Source organism: Saccopteryx bilineata, chromosome 3 (genome assembly GCF_036850765.1).
Source record: "Saccopteryx bilineata isolate mSacBil1 chromosome 3, mSacBil1_pri_phased_curated, whole genome shotgun sequence".
NCBI lineage: Eukaryota > Metazoa > Chordata > Mammalia > Chiroptera > Emballonuridae > Saccopteryx > Saccopteryx bilineata.
Window position 1 is genome coordinate 1,467,108 of NC_089492.1, and position 13,150 is coordinate 1,480,257.

General features: G+C 53.6%; 1 protein-coding gene across 1 annotated transcript; it reads right to left on the reverse strand.

Annotated features, from left to right (window-relative positions):
* Window positions 1–8,936: 8,936 nt before the first annotated feature.
* Window positions 8,937–11,730, reverse strand: LOC136328933 (lymphocyte antigen 6K-like). The gene is made up of 4 exons (XM_066264916.1): window positions 11,652–11,730; window positions 11,320–11,518; window positions 9,504–9,592; window positions 8,937–9,220 (listed from the first exon to the last, which is right to left on the reverse strand). The coding sequence occupies exons 1-4, from the start codon at window positions 11,728–11,730 to the stop codon at window positions 8,937–8,939; spliced, it is 651 nt and encodes a 216-aa protein (XP_066121013.1).
* Between the last annotated feature and the right edge of the window lie 1,420 nt (window positions 11,731–13,150).

Consider the following 13,150-nt stretch of genomic DNA (forward strand, 5'->3'; position numbering starts at 1 on the left):
CCTCGAGGCCCCGCCCCTCGAGGCCCCGCCCCCAGGACGCCTTGGATCCCAGAAGTCCCTGTGCTCCCAGCCCAGCCCTGCAATGCCCCTCGGCGGGTTCTGATGGGACCTCCGCCCAGGCCCAGCCAGTAATGACCCTGGGCATCAGAGTTTCTCAGGGCCAGAAAGTCTAAGCTGTCACCTGCTAACAACAGCCCAGGGTGGCAGCAGCCTCGTCACACTGTGTTGTCTGACTCAGGGTTGGCAATGAATGCACGGCCCCAGGGCCACTCCATGCTGTGGTCACAGGACCTGGGAACCAAGCATGGCCCTGCATGCATTTATATGTTAAAGGGGAAGAGACCCTTTCCTGAGAGGTCTAGTACCTGTGTTTCATTGTCCATCAATAAAGATTTGGGGTAGCCTGGCCTGTGGTGGCGCAGTAGATAGTCGGCCTGGAACACTGAGGTCGCCAGTTTGAAACCCTGGGCCTGCCTGGTCAAGGCACATATGGGAGTTGATGCTTCCTGCCCCTTCTCTCCCTCTCTCTCTCTTCTCTCTAAAATTAATAAATAAATAGAATAAAAAATAAATATTTGGGGCAACACTTAGACCTTCTGCACTAGAACTGCTCTCTGGCACCATCTGTGCTCCCCCCACCCCAGGGGATTCCGCAAAGGTGTGTCGTCTTCACATGCTCTGTGATTCCTGAATTCCGTGTAGCAGAACCCAAGGCCTCATCTCTGCTGTTTCCACACTTGCTCCCTGCGTCCACGGACTCGCCCTCATTCTTCCGTTCCCTTGCTTTTCACTGCTTTTCCTTCGTTACGTCTGAGGTCTTTTTTCCTGCCTTTTCTATTTTCCTGGAGCGGTCCAAGGTGTTGTTTTCTCTGAGATTCTGTTTCTCTGAATCTGTCTTCACCTTTGACTTTTGAAGGGTGTGTCTGCCTCATATAAAGTCCTAGGTTAGTCGTTATTTCCTTCCAGGGGCTTGACATCACCTCTTTGTCTTCTGTCTCGCGTGGTTTCGTTTTCTCTCTTTGAATCTCGGTTATTAGTCTTCTTGTTGCCCCATGGGGACTGTGCTCATTTTCTCTGGCTGCCTTGAAGGTTTTCTCTTTATTTCTGGTGTTCTGCAGGTTGACAACTATGTGCTGGGGTATCACGTTTTTCCACCCTGCTTCTAATAATTCTCAAGACTTTCTTCCTTGGTGGGTTGGTATCGTGACTTGGTTTTGGAGACCTTGAAGTGCTGTGTCTGTCCGTCCCTTTCTCTCCCTCTTGGTAGATGTGCAACATTATTAGCTTCTGCTGCCCATCCCGCTGCCCCAAAGCCCTCCCGGGGAATGCGTTGGTCATTGTCACCCATGTGTCTGTGGGGAAACTGGGTTCAGCTGGGCAGATCTGCTTCTCGCCATAGGTTTTATGTCAGGTGGGATGGCTCCACGATTCGTGGGCCTCTTCCTCCTCCTGCTGCCAGTGCATGAATGAGCACTGCCTTCTCAAGACGGTGGTAGAGGCACATGAAGGTGACCGTTGCCACAGAAGCTCATGTCATGGCTTTGCTGGGTCACATCTGCTAACCTCTCATTGCCCACAGCAAGTCACATGATGGAGCCCAAAGTCAAGAGCAGGGAATAAATCCAGTTTTTGGTTGGAGAGCCTGCAAAGTTATTTGGCAAAGGGCGTAGATAGGGTTGGGGAAGAAACAGTGTCAGGGATGACACCAGCACATATCTGTCGGCCCTTCGCCTGTGCTCATCCCCGAGAGGAGCTTGTTTCTGTATTTTCCGTTCTTTTAAAAATGACCTTGCTCCAGCCTGATGATTCTGTGTTCTGCTCTTTTTGTGGACTGAATCCCTTTCTTGGGTTGTGTCTTATCTGCTGTTTGTCCAGCCCTTATTCCTTTCATCATGTCCTTGAGTTTTATTTCATTAATTTCTGCTATCTCCTAATTTTCTTTACTGATTTCTTTACTGGGTTTTCCCCCCAGCATGTTTTGCTGGAGGGTGCAGAGGAGAGAGAGAGAGAGAGGGAGGGAGAGAACTGAGGGGCTTGGGAGCCACGCCTGTTTGCTCATTCGCCTTTACAAGACTAATAAACAGAATGGTTCACCATTTTCTGGCTCCACAGTTCCTTTACCATCTGCCTGAATCCAATGGGAACCTGCATGACAACAATGGCCACAGCCACAGGCCTTACATCTGTCGTAGTCGGCAGGATTCGGATCAGCTTGGTATGGAGCCACAGCCACCCTTGAGAGGTGGGGTAGAGGACTGGTTGTTGTTCTCCAGTGTATGGTTCCCCATGGCTCTCCTTCCGGGGGCTGTCTCTGGCTGCGTTTTACAGCCCTGCGAGAGGAAAACGAGAGCTCTGAGCCCTGTGTGAGGGGCTGCCTGAGGTCAAAGCCTCCATGAAGAGCTGCAGATCTGAGAACTGCAGGTTCCGGCTAACGACTGAGAACCAGCGACAGATTGAGCTGGAGTGAGTGTTGGAAAAGGAGGCCGACTGGGTTCGAGAGCCACTGAGCCCCCATGGCGCCTGGAATGGGAGCGACCTACAGGTTCATGAGTTGCAGTTTGCCCTGGAAGTTGAATGTTGGCGGCAGCAGTTGTTGGAGGAACAACTGTGGGTTTAGCTTCAGGCTGAGAGCCGGCAGCCACAGGAGCTGAAGATGGAGCCGTGCCAGCGGAGTGGCTCTGAGTCAGTGGGGAACAGGCATTTCCAGCTCCTCTTCTGAGAATGAGGAGGCTCGGGCTGAAGCTGCCATCTGCACACTCAGAGCTTGGCCAGTGGTCACCCAGAGGGTAAAAATCCGGCAGCAAAGAGTACCTACTAAGCCCCTGGTAGGCTTGCTGCAATTGTGGGACATAAGGATGGGTGACATCATGCTCTTCGGAGAAGAAATGGACAGCTGGCCACCGTTGCCATGTGCTCCTCCTTGGGGCAGTGTCTTCAGAGCTGCCATGATGGCAGGGATGAGGGGGGAGGCCTGAGGCCCTATGTGAACCTAGTTGTTGCCTATAGTGGACCTTTATCTTAGTGATTTGTACTAAGTGTTGGACAGTGTTGTGGACTGATCATGGAGCAGTGCAATGGACTCTTAGATTGCAACCAAAGGGGGACACTGGCCCTCTTGTTCGATGGACATGCCACCTTTGGACAGTATGAAAGACCCTGATGTCGGGGGCAGCTCCAGTGGAGACCGTTCTACACCAGGCAGCTGCTCTTATCCAGGTGGAGAGACGCACCAAAGACACTTTAAGGTTTTCATGGACACAACCTCAGACTACACAGGCCCTCCCACTTACCGTGGAGTGGAGTAGGGGGCTAGAGAAGGGCCTCCAGTTTACGCCTTGGGCAGAGTGCTCAGGGAGACATTGTGAAGGGCACCTTTGTAATTATTATAATTGTATGACTTGTGCTATTGTTTGTTGCGAGCCAGTGGTGTGGCTCCTAATTTTGCAGGTCTTGAGTGGGAACAGTGAAGGATTAGAAAATAAACACAGAAAGAAAAAGGATGGGATTGGGAGGCCTCCTACAAGCTGAATACCTACAAGAGTGAGACTGCACCCCCAAAACACTTTATTTATAGGGCAGAGAGCAGAGCCATTTGCAAAACAAAGAGAGCTCAGATGCAAGGTCACATTAGTGAGGCAAATCAAGAATTCTCGCAAGTGCAGAAAACCCCCCACCATGCATAACATCTGAACTTCACAAGACAAAGGGTAAAAAGAAAACTGCCTTCAGTCTCTTGGAGGGACATGAGGGATGGAAGGAGTAGAAACCATCAGCATCACAGCTGACATGGAGGTGTGGGGAAGAGCTTAGCCCTCCGGCTTAAGCCTTAAACTGCCAGGATTTTTGGCAGCTTGCAGTCTCCCACAATTGCTATAGTTTGTTTATGTTGTAGTAAGGTACCAAAAAGCTGCAGTTAATATTGATATTCTAGGAGGAAAGGTCAGGCTTTCCTGCCCCGTCCTTCCTTTGGGGAAGAGAGGGAGAAGAATGTAGAAGTTTCTGGCTTGCAAGAACAATGGGTTATTTAGTTTTAAATCTAAAATAAAGGTTAACCGAGAAACTTCTTCTCTTTCAATGGGAGACAAAATTTACCTACCAGCTTGCATTGACTGTAGTTCCTCCCCCTCCCTGGAATCTTGAGAGTAACATACCTCTAGGCAAAGCAGGGAAGATGAACCCTAAAAGATCTGTAAACATCTTGGATTGTGTTACCTTGAAAGTCTTAATGTTTCTATGTATCCCCTAAACAAATGTTGTCAACCTGTGCCATGATGTCACACTCTCCCCCGCACGTTTGTGATCAAGGGTATATAAACAGCCCTGAAATGTTTTGGGGGCACATGATTTGGGTTTGCAACTGCCTCATGTCAGCCATATGTGCCGGCATCTTTAATAAATCTCCTCCTTTAATAAAACTCTTCAAAATTCATCTGGCCTGGATGTCTGTACGTAAAACCCGCAGAACTGAGGTACGGTACTTTACAACAATGTAACGTACCTCTTTCCTTGCACAGGGGCACCTGTGGTGTAGATCGTGAAGAAGCGAGTGAAAGGGGAGAATGTTGGGTAAACAAATGTTTTCAGGTTTACTCTCTTGTATTGGGGCAGCGCTGTGTGTGTGTGTGTGTGTGTGTGTGTGCAGGGCAGCAGCTTGCAAATTGTGGACTGCCTGCTGCCTAGGGAAGGGGCGATTGTTTGCTGGAGAAGGTTTTTCCCCCACCTTGTTTTCCTGGAGAGCAGAGAGAGACAGAGAGATAGAGAGACAGACAGAGGGAGAATGAGCTGAGGGGCTTGGGAGCTCTGAGATCTTGGCGGGGCCTGTTTGGCTGAGCCCTGCTGAGGCTGGTGGGGGCTGTGAGTCTGGGTGAGTCCGGGATGCTGAGGGGCTTGGGAGCTCTGAGATCTTGGCGGGGCCTGTTTGGCTGAGCCCTGCTGAGGCTGGTGGGGGCTGTGAGTCTGGGTGAGTCCGGAATGCTGAGGGGCTTGGGAGCCCCGTCTGTTTGCTCATCCGCCATTATGAAACTCCAATAAATGGAATGGCCCAGCATCTTCCGGCTCCACCGTTCCTTTACCTTCTCCCGAACCCATTGGGAGCCTGCATGGCCATGGCAGTGGCCACTGCCCTTACACAGGCTAATTTCTGGTAAAGTTTTTCTACAACTTTTTATATTAATGTGTTGTCAAGTAACATTCCACCGGGTTTACGTAGAGACACCAAGTCCAAATGAATTTTTAAGGAGCTTTATTAAAAGGAGGAAATTTAAGACGCCAGCCGCATATGGCTAACACGGGGCATAGCTGACCCAGATCATGCACGTGGACTATAGACCTGAGGCAGGCTATATCTTTGATCACACACAGGTTGGGAAAAGGGGGAGGAGGGGGAAATGACACAATTCATTAGCAAGCTTATAACACTCCTCTATAGGATTTATAAAAGAACATTTCTATATGTTAAAACTTATAAGGTAATACAATAGTGAAAAAAATGTTGCTCTTCATATTATAAGACATTTCCAAATCTTTCAGTGTTTGTTTGCTATTCCTTTGTCTAGAGGTATATGCATTAACTATACGCTTTCAGGAGGGCGGGAAGCCTACATGGGGCCTAATGGATAAGCACCTGTGAATGGCCCATTAAAGAAGAAAGAAAGAGAAAGGAAAGGCTTAGCTTAATCTCTCCCTCCCATCCCCCCCTCCCACCTGGCTAGGTGTTTACCTGGTTTCTCACAGGGGTGGGGGAGGGGAATCTAAGTCTCCCCAGCACAAAATCTCTTTAAAATACAATGTTGTTGTCTATCCTGAGTTGGTGCAAAATCACACACAAGTATAAATATATTCACAAAATCTCTCTGTATGCTTAGTCCAAATTATAAAATGCCCTTTAAGCTTCCTAGTAAAAGGGGGTTTCCTACACAGTACTGTATGTCTCTGCAAACTTGCACATTTCTTTCTCTTCATTCTCTACAGGAAGGAGAGGACAAGAAACCCGACTTTTTCTCCTAAAACATCAATATTAATTTTTTCAATTCTTTGGTACCTTACTACAAATGGTTGTTTTTCATATCTAGAAGTTCTCTTGAGTTTTGTGTATATGTGTGTGTGTGTGTGTGTGTGCGTGAAGTTTCTGCCTTTTTTTTTCTTTGAGAATATTTATTTCTCAACTTTTGCATGCTGTTTTATTTCGTGGACGAAAAAGGGGCCACAGTCTGAACCTGACAAGCTCAGGGGAAGCCTGCATGGTGTCCTTACAGACGCAGGGACCTAAAGTAGACACACAGGATGGTCTAAAATCTAAACTTTTAACTAAAAGCAGTTTATGGTGGGTAGTCACGTCCTAGGGAGGTATTCTTGATCTGAAAAAGGTAATGTTAGCTTTGAAGTGTGTCTGCTGTCTTTTGCACCTACAATAATGCACCTACAATCACATGCCTGTGAAATGCAGGGGTCTTCTTTTCTACCCCCTCAGGGCAGAAATCCCACTGGAGCAGGAACCAGCAAACCTTTCATTGTTATTATCATGTCAACTACACTTAACCAGGCTTGTGCCTCCCTGTGTAAGAGAGGTTTCAGTGTATATATTGAATATTTTCACTTTTGCCCAATCCCAGAGATTTTTCCACTTTGCTTTCTCCTGCCTCCCTAATCTATCACTGTTGGGCAAATAAAATGTATTATGCTCACTTTGTTAAAGATGATGCCGCCCACATGGAGGCCGTCGCCCAGGTGATATTAATGTGTGTTGGGGATCATTGTAGCCTGGGGCTTGGTTTTGGGATTAAGCCTCTCCCACCCCTTTTGATGTGGGGTGGTACAATCCAATCATGCCTCAGAGAAGTGACTTTGTATTACCGACTGTCCGAATCCAATGCGAACCTGCATGGGCCGGCTGCTCTGATGGTGGCCCTGGCCGTGGCTTCTGGCTTTACATTTGGCATAGTCGGCAGGATTCGGAGATGGGTATGGAGCTGCCATCTTTGAGTGGTGGAGTAGAGGACTGGCTGCTGTTATCGTTCCCCATGGCTGTCCTTTTGGGGATCGTAGGCTGGTTGACTTTTACAGTCATGCGTGAGGAAACTGAGAGCTCTGTGGAAGAGGCTGCCCGGGACCTGCAAACCGAGCAGTGGAAGGAGCTGGAGCAAACACCCGAGAAACAGATGCTGACCCTGGAGCTGGAGGAAGTGCTGGAGGAGGAGGCCGACCAGGTTTGCGAGATTCGCCTGGAAATGGAGCAGCTACTGGAGGAGGAATCACAGGTTCGTGAGTTGCAGCTTGCCCTGGACGTTGCGGAGAGCCAGCAGCGGCAGGAGGCCAGGGCTGAGGCTGAAGCTGAGGCCGAGGCCGGGTCCGGAGCTGCAAGGTCTGCAGAGCAGAAGGTGGCAGCGGCCCGGGGTTCGAGCCCGGCGGTGGGAGCTGGGGTTTTCAGTTCCTCTTTGGAGGATGAGGAGAATCGGGCTGGAGTTGTGATCCGCAGTCTCCAGAAGGTGAAAGCACAGCTGGAAGGAGCACCTACTATGGCCCCGGTAGGTCTGCAATTTTGGGACATAGGGCTGGACATGCTTGCCAGAGCAGGGATGGAAATGCTGACTGCCATTGCCATGTGCTCCTCTTTGGGAGAATGTAAGACCTGCCAGGACAGCAGGAATGAGGGGGTGGCTGAGGTCTCATGTGCATGGACTGATTTCCTGGACTATGACCGGAGTGGGCACTGGCTCCTTTGTTGGATGGACTTACGGATTACGGATTTTGGACAATGTGAAATACCCTGATGGGGGTGGGGGGCGGCTTTGCTGGAAGCACTCCCCTGCCCCAGGAAGCTTTTCCCATGTCTAGAAAGAAGGCCGAGGACATTTTGCACTTTGGGCTAAGTGCTCAGAGACTGGTGAAGTGTACCTTTGTGATTGTTGAAACTGTATGATTTGTGCTGTTGTAATTTGTGTAATGTGCCTAATTTCCTTGCACGGGGATGCTGGTGATGTAAATTGTGGGTAGCAAAGTGAGCATGGGGTGGATTGTTGGGCAGATAAAATATATTATGCTCACTTTGTTAAAGATGGCGGAGTGCTGAGTGAGATGCCAGTTTGTGCAGAGTTTGTATCTGGGATAAGGAAGGAGATGGGGAACTGAGGAGAATAAGGCTGGTAAGCTAGAAACCTTTGATTCTAGGAAACTCGGATAAGTCAGTGGCTTTGTGAGCACTGAATGTGAGTGGGTTTTGGAGCCCAGTGTGTGTTTTTACTTGCCCGCCGGGTGCAGGCTAGGATTAAAGACTATGGCCCACCAGTTTGTGGCTCCATTGTTTCTTTACCGACTGTCCGAACCCAATGCGAACCTGCATGGGCCGGGCTGCTCTGATGGTGGCCCTGGCCGTGGCTTCTGGCTTTATAACACCCAATTCATTGTCTCCTCCCCTGACCCTGTGTCCCCAAAGGTGCAAGGCTCTGGACATACTCTTCGTGCGTGGTGCTCAGTCCCCACCCCCACGCTGCAGCCCTGGGAGGGAAGAGGACCAGAGGAAAGAGGGGTTGTCAGCCATAAGCATTTACAAGGCTCGATTTCAGAGACACAGCCGTGAACAGAATTGCTCCCAGGACAGCGTGGACTTGCTCTGAACGCAAGCCGAGAACAGAATTGCTCCAGGACAGCGTGGACTTGCTCTGAACGCAAGCCGAGAACAGAATTGCTCCAGGACAGCGTGGACTTGCTCTGAATGCAAGCCGAGAACAGAATTGCTCCAGGACAGCGTGGACTTGCTCTGAATGCAAGCCGAGACACAGCCCGGGATCTGGCCCCACCTCCAATTTCAAAGCCCCTCAGAAGTCAGACCATGAGTCAATCGAGTGAAAATAAGTTTAATGCTACAGCCTCTCGCCATCTGTGGGAGTTGGCTTCATTAGCACAGTGCCAGAGGCCTGGCCCGCAGTCCAGTGGGCAGCTCAGGACCATCTGAGGCCCAGGGACACAGAGGTGAGTGTCAGGACCAGCCCAGCACTGCCGCTCCGCCTGTCCCAGGCTCCTCCGTACTGTTTGCCGTATTTCCATTCCGTGTCAGTGATGACTGGCTGTTGCGAGTTGCATAGTGGTTTTCGACAGCAGGCCGCATAGAGGAAGGGCATGGGCTTCACGAGTATGAAAGACTTCAACACCATGTCGTTTGGCCTAATTAATGGACAAAACCTGGTACACTGCCTTGACACGTAGAAGAAACGCACAAGTACTCCTGACAGGAAACAGAGACAGAGAGGAAGGGGCCACGTGAACTGAGAGCAGCAACCCCAGCGCTGTTTCTGTCTGTATCCTCCGTCTGCATGCACCCCGCCCTAACCCTCTGGTGCGCCACATCCCCCCAGAGGCCCACAGGAGCGAGGCCACCGAGGGGGCAGGCAGGAGCCATTCCCCAGGAGGAAGAGGGTCAGACCTCAGTGTTCACAGATGCTCTGGGGGCTTCCGGCTTGTGTGCACTGTGGCGGCCAGCAGGCCTGGCCTGGCCTGGCCGTGCACACTGGGCACCAGGTCTGGGCTCTCCGTGTGCGAACGTACAGGAGGGTTGGGCCTCACATTCTCACACATGGGGCTGCTCAGGCCTAGGTAACTGCACACAGACGCAGGGAAACCAGGGACTCCTGGCCATCCTGGCCATCACTCAGGGCCCAGAGCTGGCCCCTCACTGACCGGCTGCCCAGGGCCTGAGCATGAGCGCTGTGACCATGAGCCTGTTGTGGGCCCAGCTCAGTGCTGGCCTACCAGTCAGTCTATGACTCTGCCTCATCTTGTATTTCACCACGCAAATCGTTTCTCCACATTAAGTTATAACACAACGCAGTTCCCGCCCCCCGCCCCCCTCCCCCACCCCCCCCCCCCTCCCCCCCCCCCCCCCCCCCCCCCCCCCCCCCCCCCCCCCGTTTCCAGGAGCATGGAAGCCTGCTCTTCCCCAAGCCGCTCGCTCAGGAATCCAGCTGCACTCTCCAGCCCTGACACTGCGATGGTGGGGAGACGGGCAGAACAGGCCTTCTCAGAGTTCTCGGGGGAGCACAGAGGACCCACAGGGCTCTACAGGCTTTTCCAAGGGGCACACCCCCCGCACAACATACTGTGTGCCCTCGCCGCTCTCTACGACTGTCTCCTGTAAATGCTGCTCTCAGTGGGACACCTGAAAACACTAACACTTAATTTTCCATTAATGATGAATAAACAGAATCTCTATTTTCTTCCTACTCCCCCTATTCCATCCTGACCAACAGGTGATGAGTGCCCCTAAGTTGCCACTGCCCTACAGAAGCTGGCACCCCCTCATCCCTGCTTCCACTCCTGGTTTCTCAGGACTTGGTTTTTCAAATTCAAATGGAAGGTCATTTTCATGTTAGTTATTCTCTACTGAGTAAAACAAGACAGTCCCTAGTTCCTAGAAGTATGCCATGGGCCAGCCTCTGAAACCCAGGTTCACTGAGACAGCTGACCCTTAAAACGACTCAGGGGTTAGGGGCACAGACTTACCATGGAGTCAAAATCTGTGTATAACTCCAGTCGTCCCCTTGCACACCGAGCCCTCAAAGTGCTGTCCACCCTTGACCAGTCTGGGTTTGAACTGCACAGTCAGTTGAAAAACCCCTATGGAAGTGGACCACGCAGTTCAAACCTGTGTTGTTCGGGGTAAACACTACTTACTTACAATAACGGTAGCACAATATACATCACTCTGGTCACACTGTCTTGGATTTGTGCAATTTAAAGAACTGATTTCCTCACAAACATGACAATAAAGTTCACCTGAAAGGAGGAATAAAACGGGAAGTGGAGTGTTACAGTTCTCCAGACCTGCCCAGGAACACCGCCACACTCTCCTTCCTAGTGGACCCCACTTTCCCACGGGCCACAGCCCACCCCAGTCCCCGAGTTCTTAGTCTTCTCTCCCCAGCCTTCCTCGTGCACCCACGGGGTAGATCTGACTCACACACCCACACCCACACCCATGGCAGGGACACAAACCACAGACACGCACACCCACACCTTATACTGGCTGCTGTGTATGCGCGCGTGCACACACCCCCCCCCCCCCCCCCCCGGCATCTCACATCCTTCCCCCCCAGGAACAGAGACCCCAGGGCTTTGCTGTCTGCTCCCACGTGCCCTTCACCCCACCAGCGCCATCCTGGCCCACAGAACCTTCTCCCTCTCCAGGTCTCCCGGGCCCTGTGTCCTGACTCCTGCTCTGTAGCCTAGTGTTGGGTCCTGTGTTAGGGGGAGACCTCACTCCCGGGAGGAGCAGGTCCAGCCTCTAGCTGCTCTCCCTGTGCTCAGAGGCGGCCCCGGAAGACCCACCCAGGGCCCCGAGGCTTGGCTTTCAGCTCCACGTCTCCCGGGAAGGGGGGGCCGCTGAGGGACAGCAGGCTGCTGGGGACACACCAGGGTCCCCGCCACCGTGCCTGCACTCGACGTGGGGAGCCCCAGATCAGGAGGCTCCCCCACTCGGGGTCCTGTCGCTGGGCCACGCCCCTGAGGCTCTCTTGTTCACTGATTCCTGTGTCACACAATGGCCCAGGCCCACCCGGGCCCATGGCTGTGTCCAGACGCAAGGGTCCACCTCGCTGTCTCCACAGGTATCCCAGCCTACCTCCTTCTCCAGCCCAGGAGCCCAAAGGGCCCGGACTCACCCACTCTTCCAGTCAGGGTGACGTTGGTCTCCACCCATGGCAGGCCCATGACCAGGAGAAAAGCAAGGAGGAACGTCATGTCCAGCGGTGCCTGGCCCGGGACGTGAAGAGCAGGGCCACTAGGTGAGTTCTAGAGCCTGTATGTCGGGCACCACTCAAAGCCCTTTGCCGCTGCACACCGGGCAGCCCACCGGCTCCTCACCCATGGGCCCCAGCTGGGTGTGCCCTGCTGGTGCCGGGGGCCGGTCCACTACCACGGCCCCTCCACCCTCAAGAACCCCGCCCCCCCCCCCCCCGGGACTGCGCATTCACTCACCCATCCCCCAGCACACCTTCTTGGCACCTGTCCCTGCTGCCCCTCCCTGCAGGCTGCTGCAGGTGCCCCCACCCCTGCCCTGAGCTCCTGCTCTCTCAGGACCCCGCATGGGCCCCCCGCCATCCAGCAGCTCTCCCGCCCTCCGTCCCCCACCATTGGCTCCCTGTCCATCCACAGGGCATCCTGCCCTAGCGCTCAGCTCAGCACAGCCTGGCTGTCCCTGCAGCGCCCGGAGGCCGAGGCTCGCTCTCTGCTCGGGCAGGAGGCCCACTGGCCTCACAGCCCATGGGTCCCCTGCACTCCAACCCTCCTGGTAGGGTCCCTGGCTTCTTTCTAGAATGTTCCTCATTGCGCGCCCCCATGTCTCTGCTGTCTGGCACGCTGCGGCCTACAGGGACAGGCCCAGGGCCCCGAGGCCTGGGAGAGGCAGGGCAGCTGTGCCCCACCGGCGGCCCGAGCCCCACCCGGGTCCCGCCAGCACCACCCGCTCTCCCTCTGGCGCGGGTCGCAAGGTCCCGCGTGCTCCGATCACGGCCCCATTCTCCACCTGGGGCCCTCGCTGCGGTGCGCCCGAGCCTGGGGGGAAGCCCGACCTCCCAGAAACCGTGCAATGCCCACGCGTGACCCCGCCCCCAGGACGCCTCTGATCCCAGAAGTCCCCGCGCTCCCCCTGCAACGGCCGGGCTCCCAAACGGCCAGATCGGAAGCTTCCAGAAGGTCTAAATGCTTGTGGGAGGGGTTGGGCTGAAGGTTCGAGAAGGCCTGAGCACAGTGGAGAACCGCAGCCCTCCAGGCCGGGACCTGAGCCCTGGGTCCCGTTGTGCGGCACCTGAAGGGCCCCCTGGGACGTGCCTGTGCGGAGTCAGCCAGGCGTCCTTAGCGGGGGTCTCCGTCCTGCTGGCAGCGCAGGCTGCAGACCCGCCCAGCCTCGTTCCCCTCCCCTGGGTCCCGGGGCCCCACGCACCCACGTGGCGGCTTCTCCCCGGGTCCCCTCCCCTGGGTCCTCAGGCCCAACGCATCCACGTGGCGGCCTCTCCCCTGGGTCCGGATCTCCTCCGCTCATACCCATGCCTCCTACATTCCAGGTGCAATTTAAAAAAAAAGCAACCTGAGCAGATCAGGTATGTCTCATTCAAAGCAATACAGGGATGAGGCTTTTTGTCCTCATTCAGTTAGTAAATAC